Consider the following 15,122-nt stretch of genomic DNA (forward strand, 5'->3'; position numbering starts at 1 on the left):
ATCGCCAGGCAAAGGCATCTTTTTTCCAAGGGACTCCCCCCTCCAAATCTCTGATTTTAGTGATGCCGATTGGGGACGCTGCCCCGACACTCGCCGATCTACCACAGGATATTGCTTCTTCCTTGGAAAATCTCTTATATCCTGGAAAACCAATAAATAGGACACAGTATCTTGTTCCTCAACCGAAGCGGAGTATCGAGCTCTCTCTACAACTACCAAAGAATTACTATGGCTACTCAACTTGTTTCAGGCTCTCAACATTAACTGCATCCGCCCACCCGTGCTATACTATGATAATCAAAGCGCCCTCCACATCGCTGCCAACCCTGTCTTCTATGAGAGAACTAAACATCTCGAAGTGGATTGCCACTTAGTTCGCGAAAAAGTTCAAGCTGGACTTTTGCACCTCCTTCCAGTTTCCTCCTCCAACCAACTTGCGGATGTCTTCACCAAAGCACTGCCACCCCGCCTTTTCACTGTCAACATATCTAAGCTGGGATTGAAAGACATCTTTCAATCTCCAGCTTGCGGGGGGCTAACAAACCACACCACAAGGCCAGTACAAGACAAAAAGAAAGAATCACCCAAAACCAACCTACAACTTATCAGCACAATTCCACCTTTATCAGAAACTGTACCACCATAATTCTAGAAACATCTTTTTTGCCTTGCTGTACAGAAAAGATGTTGCCAATCATAGAATTACCCAAGTTTTACCATTCAATAAGAAGAATATAACATTCTTTTCACTCATTGGTCATTGTCTTTTGCTCTCTCTATTTTTCTACACTTTTAGTATTCTGTCTTTGACACATAATTGATGAAATTGAATTTTCTTATTATTAGAATAAATAATTTCGTACTGCCTATATTCTATTCGGAATGTAAGAAATATTGCCATATGCATAGCTTAAATGTAAAGAGTGAAATTATAGGGATCTCTTATTGAAAAAGAAAAAAAAAAGAATCTAGATTGTAATGCTCTTAAAGATTTAGATAGTATACAATAGACTTTTATTTATAGCCTGTTGTCTGTTTCTGTCTATGAGACTTGAGTTGTTGAATCATGCAAAATAATTTCTTAATAGATAAAAATATAAAGGTAAGCAGTTGCAAAAGCAGGGGAAAAAAGATTAATAAAAAATTTACAAGGATGCAAGTTTAAGTAAACTAACAATGGTAATTAATTGAAGCAAAGAGAAAGATCGGTTTAAACAAGAACGCCCTACAATAATTAAAAATATTTGCGAAAGATTGATAAGCATTTTTTCACCCCTAATGATGGAAGTAAGGGGGCATTAATTCCATAATTTTATCTTCTTCCCATGGCCACCCAGGTTCTTGCATGACCTCCAATTATCGAGTTGGAGTTTTGAATTTCCTCTAGTCTTCCAGATCATCTCACTTTTCAGTGCCTGTAGATTCATCAGCCTTGTGATGGAGTTACGATGAGCGTTCAACCTCAGATCCAATTCAAATCTTCCTTGACAATCAAAGCTTTGAAAGTTTGTCCTAAAATCTTTGAATCATCAACTGCATATACTATTTGCTACAATGTTTGTCAATCGTTGTATATTCAACCATACTAAATATACATTAAAATCAATCATTAAAATTAATTATTAATATAAAATATATATTTAAAATAAATTAAACTACATATGTATGTATTGATATAAAAATACATAATATATAATTGATTTTAGTAAGTAATTTGAATATATAAATAGCATTTTTGTTATAACATTAGGTTACCCATCTTATAGTTCTAGCTATGAAACAAAACATCTTCTACCTCACTCTAATCGACAAGTTCTAGTGTTCCACAATCAAATCTTTATCTTTTATACATTCTTATATTATTTGATGAAACTACTACATAGATTAAACTTTCTTTAGCCATAACCATATGTATGCTCTGGCTGCTGCTTCCACAAATTATTCATAACTTGTATGCAACACTATATAAATGAAATAATAATATGTTGCATTTTATACTCACCTCATCAATACTAAAAGAGTTTCACATTATATATAGTAGCATATAAAACAGTTTAATGTTCAAATGCATATATGACGATTATTACAAATTTCCTATTCTAATAACAAAAGAACACAACTAATAAGACTACAAATATTATGGAGAAGAAGAAGAAGAAGAAGGTGTAATCTTGATGACAAGGCCAGGAAAGACATCATCAGGGTCATGGATATGAGGGTTGTTGTGAACGATGTAAGGGTCACCGCACTTGTCACTTATGGTGTGAAGCGTCTCCCCTTCTCCGACCACATAGATCTCCTCGCAGGGTCGTCGGAGAGTAATAATAGTGCTGCTATTGTGTTCATCAGTGAAGATGGTTAGCATGATTAGGACAGTGGAAGAAACAAGGAGAAGAGCACAGTACCATGAAGCTTCTTCAGCTGTGGCGTTTCCCTTTCTGGACTTCAAAGCCATTGATGTCTTGGTCACTTTTTCACAAAAGAGAGCAAGCTAAGATCGATAGTTGGAACTTGGAAGTTATTAATATTATATAAATGAAGATGAAGATGAAGATATAAGGATGAAATAGGATAAAGAGAGAAAATAGGGGGCACGATGCTTGTGAGGGTCAGTTTTGGCGGTTATTCCGGACAATACAGGGGGTTGTGGAACAGAGCAACAACACATGGAAATATATATATATATATATATATATATATATATATATATGAATTAATTTTGATAAATAATGTTACATAAATTAGTAAGAATCCCACTAGGGAGTCAATGGAGAATATGTATAATGTATACAATGAGCTGTTTATTTGATTCAATATAAGTGAAAAAATGAATATCGAAGATAAAATACCACTAATTTTTGAAACACAATATACCCTTTTGTACATATTATATCTCTCTATACTTCTTCAATTAATAAATATCTTTTAAATAATATATATTGATAAATAAAATATTTAATTTATTTATATAAAAAAAATTTCAGGTTGTCTAACAACAAGAAGGAGCAACAACATATCGAAAATATGGTCACGTATCTAATTTATGGATTCTTTTTACATTATTTTATAGAATAAGTTGTGTGTTTTTTTTTTAAGAAAAAACTACTTTTCTTTAAGTTTTTTTTTTATTTTTTTATTTTTTACGAATAATTTTAATATTTTATGCATTCCTTGCAAACCAAGTTCATTGTTGAGAATAATTTTGTTTAAATTGTTGAGAATAATTTTGTTTAAATGTAAGGGTATTTCAACATTGTTTAATTCATCTAATTACTTGACTTAAACTTGAAAGAGTTAAGAGTTTCGAGCTTGAATTTGAAACTTTTGGTTTGGTAAAATCCTCTTCTTTAATATGGCTTTGCGACTTTGCCGCTTGAGTAGAAACTAGAAAGTCATTAGTCCATTGTTTTAAGTTGTCAGTTAAAAAAAATTTAAACTCGTTTTATTTTATTTTATTTTATTTAAAATTTTGTGTGGTTCTATATATTTTAATATCCAATTTTTTATTTTTCTTTTTATCTTTATATTAGATTATAGTATGTTTTGATAAATATTTTATTTAAAAATTTTTAGGTGACAGTAATTTTTAGTATTTTTATTTATTATTTAATTAGTACAAACACTAAATTGTTCATTTTTTTATTAATTTACGTATACAAACTTTGAAAAAAATAAATATAAATTATATTAATTTATATGTGTAAAATTTTGATAAATATATATATAAATTATATATTTTTTGTATATAAAATATCTTTAAATATGTGTACAAATTGATTATTGATAAAAAATAATAATATTTACTAACCATATAACATTGTTTTATTTTATTTTTAAATACATAAATCATAACTCGCCTAAGTATACTATAGATTACATTTATGTTGACTGATGCGATCATGTAGCTAAGTATTTAATAAATTTAGTGTAGTTTTATGAAATTAAATGGTGAGAGAAATAGCGAACGAGCTCTAGTTCAAATGACATAGTTTCTTCGTTAGAAATATTCTTAGGGTATACTCTGTCCTACCATACCCGCACTCCTAATATATATATATATATAATAAAGAGAATGGGTGTTGAATTCACAATTTTTCTTTTATAAAAATTTGAAATAACTATTAAACTAATTGATGATCATATTATTTGTAATTTTATGTTAAATTTTTTTAAAATTTTATTATTTTTAATTTTAATTTAAACTTAATTTTTTATTTTTATTTTATTTTATTAATATGTATGAAATTTAGAATAGTTGAATTTTATATTTACTTAAAAAAAATTTTATTTTTCTGCGGATAGGATCGGGTAGGATAGGATTTAGAATCTTAGGGTGCAAATAGGATTAAGGTAGAATTTAAAAAATTTTCAACTTGTAAATAGGGTTAGGATAGAGTCTAAACCCTATTTTGCTGTACCCGTTACCAACCTTATAGATAGATAGATAGAAAAAATAAAACTTGGCAATGATGAATTTCTTGAAAATTCAATGGAGGCAGGTTTGGATTATTGGTTGTATTATGTTGGTTTCAGGGCTTGAATGATTACTCAAACCATACACTCATGTCTACTAAATTAAAGATATTAAGATTTTTTTTTTAATGGTAGACATTTTTTATTGTATTATTATATGGTCATTGTTCATACCCTGACCCATCACTAAGGCCCAGGGTCCAAGTAAAAAGGCCCAACCCAGAGAGGGTTGAGCCTCTACCAGCACCGACCTTCCCCTAAGGAAGTCGGCTATCATCACGACTAGCTCTGAGGAAGTCAGGAACGATGATTAGCTGGCAGATAGACACTCATTCAAATGAGTAACTGCCCCTAAGATCTCTCAACCCACTTCCATAAGCTATATCCTAACTTCCCTAAGATAAAGGGACGGTTATCCACCTTAAAAGGCGGAACTACTTCAACGGTGGTTACTGGCTCACCACTATAAATACACTGACACCCTCAGGTATCTCTAAGTTCCAATACATTCTAAACCCGCTTACACCCTTGCTGACTTAGGCATCGGAGTGTCTTTGCAGGTACCACCCCCTTTCACTCATACCCACAAGTCGGACGGAGGCTCCAAGGCCGCGAGCCTGCAGGAAGGCTTCCCTCCTCAGACGATTGGGCCAACCCACCAAGTCCAGCCCAATAATCTCCGGTTACCCATCGTAACATTGGCGCCGTTGCCGGAGACCCGAGAGATCAACCAGTTATGGCGGACAAATCACCAGAAGATGGCCACACGGCATCTGACTCCGAGCAGGAAAATCTGGACACTGGAAACAACGACGCTAACCCAACTCCCCACCAGGAAGCCAGCGATCAGCATCGGGAAGGCACCTCTGGGTTTCAAAATCCAAAGGTAAACTCCTCGGATGGGCGAGGGTCGGGGAAAGAAGGACCACCCCATGCGACCGAGCTGTTGGGGTTAGTCCATGGCCACCAAGGTCGTTTGGAACAGCTGGAACAGGAGCTAGAGCGACAACGGGAGGCCGACCGACTTCTCAGAGAAGAGATAGAGCGACGAAGGGAGTTAGAAGAAAAACTCCTAAAATTAGAATCCTCCCTTAGAAGTCGGAACTCCCGCGGCGAACGAGAAGAGTCGCCCCTGGGAGGAGAAGACCCGTTCAGTGAGGAGATCATGAGGGCCAAAGTTCCGAAGAACTTCAAAAGCCCTGACATGAACCTCTACGATGGAACCACAGATCCGAAGCATCACTTAAGCAACTTCAAAAGTCGGATGTACCTGGCTGATGCTTCTGATGCAACTCGCTGCAAAGCTTTTTCGACTACCTTGTCAAAAGCAGCGATGAAGTGGTTCGACGGCCTCCCACCAAGGTCGGTCACCAGCTTTGAAGACCTCTCGAGGAAATTCCTGATGAGGTTCTCTATCCAGAAAGACAAAGTTAAACATGCGCCAAGCCTCCTAGGAGTTAAACAAGAGGTCGGAGAAACTCTACGAGCCTACATGGAAAGGTTCAACAAAGCATGCTTAGAGATCCAAGACCTGCCCACCGAGGCAGTCATTATGGGGTTGGTCAATGGGCTCAGAGAAGGTCCCTTCTCACAGTCCATATCAAAAAGGCACCCCACTTCCTTAAGTGATGTACAGGAAAGAGCTGAAAAGTACATCAACATGGAGGAAAACGCCAGACTGAGAGATTCGAATTGGCAACCTGGGCACCTTCCCCCAACAAAAGAGAGGGAGAGGGAGCCCAAGAAGAAGGAAGAACTTGGTCTCGATAGACCAAAGAAATATCACTCTTATACTCCTCTAAAGGTTTCCATAGTGGACGTATACAGGAAAATTTGCAACACTGAAAGACTGCCGCCTCCCAGGCCCATCAAAAACAAAAGAGGGGGGGAGTCGCGGTGACTACTGTGAGTACCATAAGATATACGGTCACTCAACTAACGATTGTTACGACCTTAAGAATGTGATAGAAAAGTTGGCCAGAGAAGGCCGGCTTGACAGATATCTCATAGAAAGGTCGGATAATCCCGGGAAGAGAAAGCGAGACGACCCAGACAGAAGAGACCCACCCCTGCAAACCCCGGAAAGACATGTACATATGATCTCAGGCGGGTTTGCAGGAGGGGGACTCACCAAGTCCTCTCGCAAGAGACATCTCAAGAGAGTCTACCAGGTCGGAGGTGAATCATCCGACCGCCCTACCATTTCTTTCACCAAAGAGGATGGGCAAGGAATAATCCCTGGACACGATGATCCAGTGGTGATTACCATGATCCTAGCCAATGCCCATCTCCACAGAACCCTAGTAGATCAAGGGAGCTCAGCAGACATCCTCTAAAAAACCCGCGTTTGACAAACTAGGGTTAGATGAGAGAGAGTTAAGAGCCTACCCCGACGCCTTGTACGGGCTAGGCAACATGCCAATAAGGCCATTGGGATTTCTACCCCTTCACACCACCTTTGGAAAGGGGGAAAAATCCAAAACTCTGAGCATAGACTTCATAGTCATCGATGTAGGGTCAGCATACAATGCCCTAATCGGCAGAGCTACCCTTAATCGACTCGGAGCGGTGGTATCCACTCCCCACCTTTGCATGAAATTCCCGACCCTAGCAGGAATAGCAACGGTTAAGGGAGATCAAAAATTGGCAAGGAAATGCTACAATGAAAGCCTAAGACTGAGGGGAAAAGGCAAAGAAGTCCACACTATAGAACTCGGCGGAGCGAGGGCCAGAGAAGAACTGCGACCACAGCCATGAGGAAAAACAGAGGAAATACAGGTCGGCCAAGAGGAAGAAAAAAATACCAATATAGGGGCCAATCTAGGGGGTTGACTAAGCTCCTAAGGGACAATTCCGACCTCTTTGCCTGGAAACCTTCCGACATACCTGGGATAGACCTCGAGCTTATGTCCCACAAGCTCTCGGTATACCCGGAATCCCGACCTATGCAACAGAGAAGAAGCAAACTCGGCCCTGAAAGAGCCCTAGCGGTGGAAGAGCAAGTAAAGGCACTCCTAGAAGCCGGCTTCATCAGAGAAGTCAGATATCCTACATGGCTAGCAAATGTAGTACTAGTCAAGAAGCAAAATGGTAAATGGAGAATGTGTGTCGACTACACTGACTTAAATAAGGCGTGTCCCAAGGACCCTTATCCACTCCCAAGTATTGATACCCTAGTAGACTCTAGCTCGGGATATCAATACTTGTCGTTTATGGATGCATACTCGGGGTATAACCAAATCCCGATGTACAAACCGGACCAAGAAAAGACATCATTCATCACGCTCAGGGCAAATTATTACTACGTGGTCATGCCATTTGGATTAAAAAATGCAGGGGCCACATATCAAAGGCTAATGAACAAGGTATTTGCTTCCCACCTTGGGAGCTTAATGGAAGTCTATGTAGATGACATGCTAGTAAAGACCAAGGAAGAAGTCAACCTCTTATCAGACCTCTCGCAAGTCTTCGACACCATAAGGTTACACGGGATGAGGCTAAATCCCGCAAAGTGTACCTTCGCGGTGGAGGCTGGAAAATTTCTAGGGTTTATGCTGACACAAAGAGGGATCGAAGCAAATCCCGACAAATGCAAGGCTATCCTAGAAATGAGAAGCCCGACTTGCTTGAGAGATGTCCAGCAACTGAATGGGCGACTTGCGGCCCTTTCCAGGTTCCTGGCAGGGTCAGCACTAAGGTCCCTTCCCTCGTTCTCTCTATTAAGAAAGGGATGCAAGTTTGAATGGACTCCCGAATGTGAAGAAGCGTTCCAAGAGTTCAAAAAGTTCTTGAGCCAACCTCCAATCCTCACCCGACCTCTGGTCGGGGAAGAACTCATCTTATATTTGTCCGTAGCAGACAAAGCCGTCGCATCGGCATTAATACGAGAGGATGAGGTTGGGCAGCATCCGGTATACTTCACCAGCAAAGTTCTGCAAGGCCCCGAGTTAAGGTACCACAAACTAGAGAAGTTTGCCTACTCCTTAGTAGTAGCCTCGTGAAGACTACGGCCTTACTTCCAAGCTCATACAATAAGAGTCTGCACGAACCAACCAATGAAGCAAATCCTCCAAAAGACGGATGTTGCAGGAAGAATGGTCCAGTGGGCAATTGAGCTCTCCGAGTTCGACTTGAGATATGAAACTCGGACGGTGATAAAAGCCCAATGCCTCACCGACTTTATAGCAGAATACGCAGGAGATCAAGAGGAAAAACCGACTACGTGGGAACTATACGTAGACGGATCTTCAAACAAGACAGGAAGCGGTGCAGGCATAATACTAGCTGATGAAGGGGGAACACAGATAGAAGTTTTCCTAAAATTTGAATTTCCAGCCTCCAACAATCAGGCGGAGTACGAAGCCCTGATTGCAGGATTAAAACTAGCAGAAGAGGTCGGTGCAACCAAGGTGCTGGTATTCAGCGATTCTCAAGTAGTGACCTCCCAAATAAATGGAGAGTATCAAGCCAAAGACCCGAACATGAAAAGATACTTGGAAAAAACTCTGGAACACCTCGGGCGCTTTGCGAAAACCGAAATCAGACACATAACTCGAGACCTGAACAGCAGAGCAGACGCCCTCTCCAAGTTGGCCAGTACCAAACCAGGAAGGAATAATAGGAGCTTGATCCAGGAAACTCTCCAAGAACCCTCTGTGACGAAAACGGAGGACAAACAGGAAGTCCTTGAAGTGACAGGGCTAAACCTTGGATGGATGAACCCCTTGGTCGAATACCTAAAGTTCGACATCCTCCCCAAAGAGGAAAAAGAGGCCAAGAAAATCTGGAGGGAAGCACAGCACTACACTTTGGTGAAAAATGTTCTCTACAAAAGAGGCATATCAACACCATTATTAAAGTGCGTACCGACCTCAAACACGGCTGAAGTACTAAAAGAGGTTCATGAGGGAATCTGCGGAAACTACCTCGGAGCTAGGTCACTAGCGAGAAAGGTAATTTGGGCCGGGTTCTATTGGCCGACCTTGCAGAAAGATGCCACAGAATTTGTGAAGAAGTGCCAACCATGCCAGATGCACGCAAACTTCCACGTGGCTCCACCGGAGGAACTAATTAGTATAACTTCTCCTTGGCCCTTTGCAAAATGGGGGATGGATCTGTTAGGTCCTTTTTCCCAGGTCCCAGGACAAGTAAAATACTTAATTGTGTGAATAAACTACTTCACAAAGTGGATAGAAGCGGAACCATTGGCCACTATCACTGCACAGAGAAGTCGGAGGTTCCTCTACAAGAATATCATCACAAGGTATGGGATACCTCATTCCATCACCACAGATAATGGAACCCAGTTCACCGACTCTACTTTCAGAAGCCTGGTGGCCAGTATGAAGATCAAACACCAGTTCACCTCGGTGGAACACCCACAAGCAAATGGACAAGTCGAGGCAGTCAACAAAGTCATACTGGCAAGGTTGAAGAAGAGGCTAAAAGATGCAAAGGGAGCCTGGGCTGAGGAGCTCCCACAAGTGCTATGGGCTTACCGGACGACGCCACAATCTGCCACTGGAGAAACACCCTTCCGACTAGTCTACGGCGTAGAAGCCATGATACTAGTAGAAATCAGCGAACAAAGTCCAAGGGTGATCCTCCACGATGAGGTCGGAAACATACAGGGGCACAAAGAGGAGCTCGACTTGCTCCCCGAAGTCCGAGAACAAGCCCAAATAAGAGAAGCAGCACTGAAACAAAGGATGACCACAAGGTACAACAAAAAATTCATTCGAAGAAGCTTTACCTCAAACGATTTGGTCCTGATCAGGAACGACATAGGAGTCAACAAATCGGGGGAAGGAAAGCTCGCTGCAAATTGGAAAGGACCCTACAAAATTAGTGAAGTCTTAGGAAAAAGGGTATTATAAGGTGACCGACCTAAACGGCACCGAGTTACCAAGGTCGTGGCATGCTTGTAACATGAAAAGGTATTATAGCTAAAAGTGAACTCTACTCCCTGATGTACTCTTTTCCCAACTTCATGATTTTTTTCCAAAAAATTAAAGGGTTTTTCTGAAGAAGGGTTTTTAACGAGGCATCATAGTAGAGGCTAAGGGGGCGATAGATCATTAAACCCTTAGTAGCCGTAAAAGTACCTTCCCCAAGTAAATAAAGATCTTTTTTCATTATCTCTTATAAATTCCTTCTCCTTTACTCTTCTACGAAACGCGCCGACTTAAGCTCGACAAAACGTGAAAATCCCATGAACCGACCTAGATGGTCGTCAGGATAAAACGACGAGGTACAAGTCGGTGTAAAGAGGTTATAAAAGTTGATCGTACAGAAACTCGGAAACAATCCGACTCGTAAGTCGGAAGGAAAAACCGAGTAGAAGTAAAAACGCATCGCAAAAATAACCTAAGCCATAAGAACTCAATAAAACAAAATTGAGTATAAGGAATAACAAAAAGAGATCGAAAAACCTAGAGAAAAAGGCGTAAAAGTCTATCCTAAAGTCTCTAAAGCAAAAAAGCTTAGAAAGATAGACAAACCAAAGAAAAGGTTTTCAAAAAAGATCAAGGGGACTTCAACAAATCAAAAGCAGAAAAGCATGCACACAAAAAGGTAGCTGAAACCCTTTTATACCAAAAGGGATATCTTTTGTCAAATAAAAACCCTTATCCAACAAAGGGCAGTTATAAATACTTTTGTTTACGGCCATAAAAGGCCAATGTCAAACTACCACTACCAACACAAATATAAAGAGTTTTAAAAAAAGGGGGGACCCACAGGCCAGGCCCCCATATAGCCAATAAATGTTTAAAGAAGAGTAGATGGATCACCACCAGATTCAGGAGGAGTAGTCAAAGCGCCATCAAGACCAGGGAGAGAAGCATCCATAGGAGATGGAGAGGAGGCCGGCAGAACCTTTGAAGAACTCGGAGCATCCTTTGGAAGAGGAGGGGACTCAATAATTCTCTGCCCCCGAGTCTTCAAATCTGACTCGGTAACGACCTCGGGAGCGGGGGGATAAACTATGGCACCATCAATAACGACCTTGTCAGGATCCAAAGGAGAAAGATCCAGGTCGGGAGCAATGACTCCGACCTGCTCCTTAAAGATCCTCCAGGCCTCCTCAGCCCCCTCAGCAATAGAGTCCTCCAACTCGGTATAGGCTCTCCGAGAATTCAACAAGTCCTTCCTCATGGCCACGAGATCCTCAAATAAGCTCGAGTAGCTCTCCTGCGCTTTCTTTCTCAAGCCCTCCTCCATGTTGCACTTGGCTTGCAACTTACTCTCCCTCTCCCGAAGCCCATCCCTCTCCTCTTTTAGTTTGGCGACCTCCTCCTTCAACCCCTTCTCATGTTCTTGATATAAAAGAAGTCTCTTCTCCAGCTCTTTAGCCCTCGAGGATGAACCAAGAGAGCTAAGAGGAGTCTTTTCAAAAATATCAAGAAACTTGGTGCATACCGCTGCCGACCTGATACTCTTCTGAGCCAGAATAGTGAGGTGGTTTCGGACAGAAACATCATCCAAGCCTATACGAGCATGAGGATAGATGTACTTCCGGATAAAATCAGGGGCATCCACTTTGGCCTCACCTTCGAAAGAAGAGCTAGGCTCTAAAGCCTTGCGCTTCTTCCTCTCTGGCTCAGGGGAGGATCGGGGGGGGAGGGGACGGCTGAGAAGGAGCAGAAGAAGAAATAACAATAGGTTGAGAAGGGGTCCCCAAACTTCGAGAAGAAGAGGAAGGAGGAGGAAGAGAGGAGCTAGTTACCCTGGCGCCGCCAGTCCTGGCACGGGACCTCGCTTTGGCCTCCTGGACCCTCTGGTAAGACTCATTGGAATTCTTCCTCGCCATCTCTGTAAAAAGAAAAAGCAGTTAGTAAAACAAGTCGGTAAAGTTCAAGTCGGCAGAAACAAGTCGGAAATAAAATAGATAAGTAAAAGCTACCTAGTTGCGACTGGACAAAGGAAGGCGACCCCTGGAGAAACTTTTTAGTATCCAAGTATGGGGCCCTCCCCCACACTTCTCGGAGGAGCCCCACAATGGCTGCTTCCACTTCGTCCAGGTCGTCCAGACCATATTTCTCACAGGGGGAGGCCTCCAACCAATACAGAGAAAAGCGAGGAGAAGAATTCTCATCCAAGAAAAAGGGGTGGTGACCCTCTACAGCTTGAACTTTGAAAAAATAATTTTTGAAGTCGTGGAAAGATTCATCAAAAAGGGTGAAAACCCTCCGACCTTGTATAGCCCGGAAGGACACCCATTGTTGCTTGTTATTTTGCCCACTAAAGGGCTTAGTCATGTGGAAGAGAAAAAAGAAAATCCTCAAGGAAGTCGGAAAGTCTAAAGCATGGCTGATAAACTGGTAAATTTTCAGAAAACCCCAGGAATTGGGATGAAGTTGGGTCGGTGCAACACGACAGTGGCATAAAACAGCAATCTCGAAATCAGAAAAAGGAAGAAAGACGCCCAGACGGGTGAGCATGCTCTCATACATATAAAAGAAATGAGGGGCTGCCTCTGAAGCCCTCCCAAAACAGACCCGGTCTTCTGGATCCGGGGCAAGCAGTTCATACTTCGGCTCATCCTCGTCAGAGGTGCAGAGCCGGTGACGAGTGCGAAGATCAGTAATAAAGTCAGTATCAACCCAAGGTTCCTCCCCCAGGACTGTAACATCAACCCACTGAGCAAGACTTTCTACGGAAGACATTTTTTCTCTCTCTAAAAATGGGTTGGTAAAACCTACAAAGGGAAAAAGAAGAAAATCAAAAACATAGTCTCTAAAGGGGAGTACGGAATCAAACAGAAGCCTACGAGTCAACTTCTCTATCTAAAAGCATGCAAACAGAAAGCACGTAGCAAAAGAGAAGAAGGAAAGACTAACCTTTATCCGGAAATAAGGGATGAAAGCCTTCAAACGCAAGAATGCTTCACGAACGAATGAGGAGGAAAATTTGAAGAATCGCAGAAACGAAACAACGAAAGAAAGGCAAAGCATTTATAAACACGTTAGGGGCATAATGGTAAAAACGGAGCAATCATTAACGAGTGCACCGTTACCAAGGTAATTAATGCCTGCGCGAACCTCTAACGGACGCGACGTTCGATTAGACGTAACCGTGAAAACCAAAAGTCACGAAAAGTCACGTCGGTTCCGCAAAAATCACGTCGGTTCCTCCACACATCGGCTACGACCCCGAGTAGAATACTCAAACCCAACTCTAAAAAAGAAAATTGGGCTCCAGTAAGGGCACTGTTCATACCCTGGCCCATCACTAAGGCCCAGGGTCCAAGTAAAAAGGCCCAACCCAGAGAGGGTTGAGCCTCTACCAGCACCGACCTTCCCCTAAGGAAGTCGGCTATCATCACGACTAGCTCTGAGGAAGTTGGGAACGATGATTAGCTGGCAGATAGACACTCATTCAAATGAGTAACTGCCCCTAAGATCTCTCAACCCACTTCCAGAAGCTATATCCCAACTTCCCTAAGATAAAGGGACGGTTATCCACCTTAAAAGGCGGAACAAATTCAACGGTGGTTACTAGCTCACCACTATAAATATACTGACACCCTCAGGTATCTCTAAGTTCCAATACATTCTAAACCTGCTTAACCCCATGCTGACTTAGGCATCGGAGTGTCTTTGCAGGTACCACCCCCTTTCACTCATACCCACAAGTCGGACGGAGACTCCAAGGTCGCGAGCCTGCAGGAAGGCTTCCCTCCTCAGACGATTGGGCCAACCCACCAAGTCCAGCCCAATAATCTCCGGTTACCCATCATAACAATATATATATATATATATATATATATATATATATATATATATATATATATATATATATATATTAACATATCATGTCCTCTGATAAATATTTAAATTCAAGCAAAACATTTCATATGTAGTAACTTGCCTAATTTGTCAACAAACTAGATGGGGTTTTATTATTAGGCAAACGAAAAGTATATTAAAAAAACAGACTAAATATCTTTTAAGATTATTTTTAAAAGATTAAAGGTTTGTTTGAGAGCTATTAAATCGATAAAAAAGATAACTTTTAATGATTTTTTTTATTATTTTTTAGTATGTTTGGTAAATTTTTAATAGTAAAAGTAAAAGCACTAGAAAAAAAAATATTTTTGAGAAGCTACAATTTACATCTTTTTCCTAAAAAAGAAAAAAAAAATTTTCACATAATAAATAAACAAAAAAATACTTTTATTTTATTTTATTTAAATAATTAATAAATAAAAAAATCTTTTTATATAAGATATCCAAGTATAAAATTACTTTTTTTTATAAATTTTTTTTTAAAAAAATTTAAAAAATATTTTTTTTGAAAATGGCCCAAACAAGCCCTAAAATATACTTGTATAAATAATTTTAATTCAGAAAGATATTTTAGTCTTTTAAAATTAATTTTAAAAAAATATTTTATTTTTTAAAATATGATTAAGAGGATCTTTTAGTATTTTTAAATTGAACTATTGTTTCAAATGTATAATACAATTAAAAAAATAAATTTAAAAAGATAATTTAATATTTAACTACAAAGTTATTTTATCTTAATCTTTCTAAAATCAAATTCAAGTTTTAATTACACTTAAACTACTTTAAGCCTAGAAATTGAAATTATTAAAAATTTAAAATACTCCTAAGTTTAAAACTATACCGCGAGTCCCTAACCCCCTC

At 40.1% G+C, this 15,122-nt stretch overlaps 1 protein-coding gene across 1 annotated transcript; it reads right to left on the bottom strand.

Moving 5' to 3' along the window:
• Positions 1–2,137: 2,137 nt before the first annotated feature.
• On the bottom strand, positions 2,138–2,455 carry LOC112729443 (uncharacterized). Its single transcript, XM_025779637.2, has one exon. The coding sequence runs from the start codon at positions 2,453–2,455 to the stop codon at positions 2,138–2,140; it is 318 nt and encodes a 105-aa protein (XP_025635422.1).
• Between the last annotated feature and the right edge of the window lie 12,667 nt (positions 2,456–15,122).

The sequence above is a fragment of the Arachis hypogaea genome, chromosome 12 (assembly GCF_003086295.3).
Source record: "Arachis hypogaea cultivar Tifrunner chromosome 12, arahy.Tifrunner.gnm2.J5K5, whole genome shotgun sequence".
Classification (NCBI taxonomy): Eukaryota; Viridiplantae; Streptophyta; class Magnoliopsida; order Fabales; family Fabaceae; genus Arachis; species Arachis hypogaea.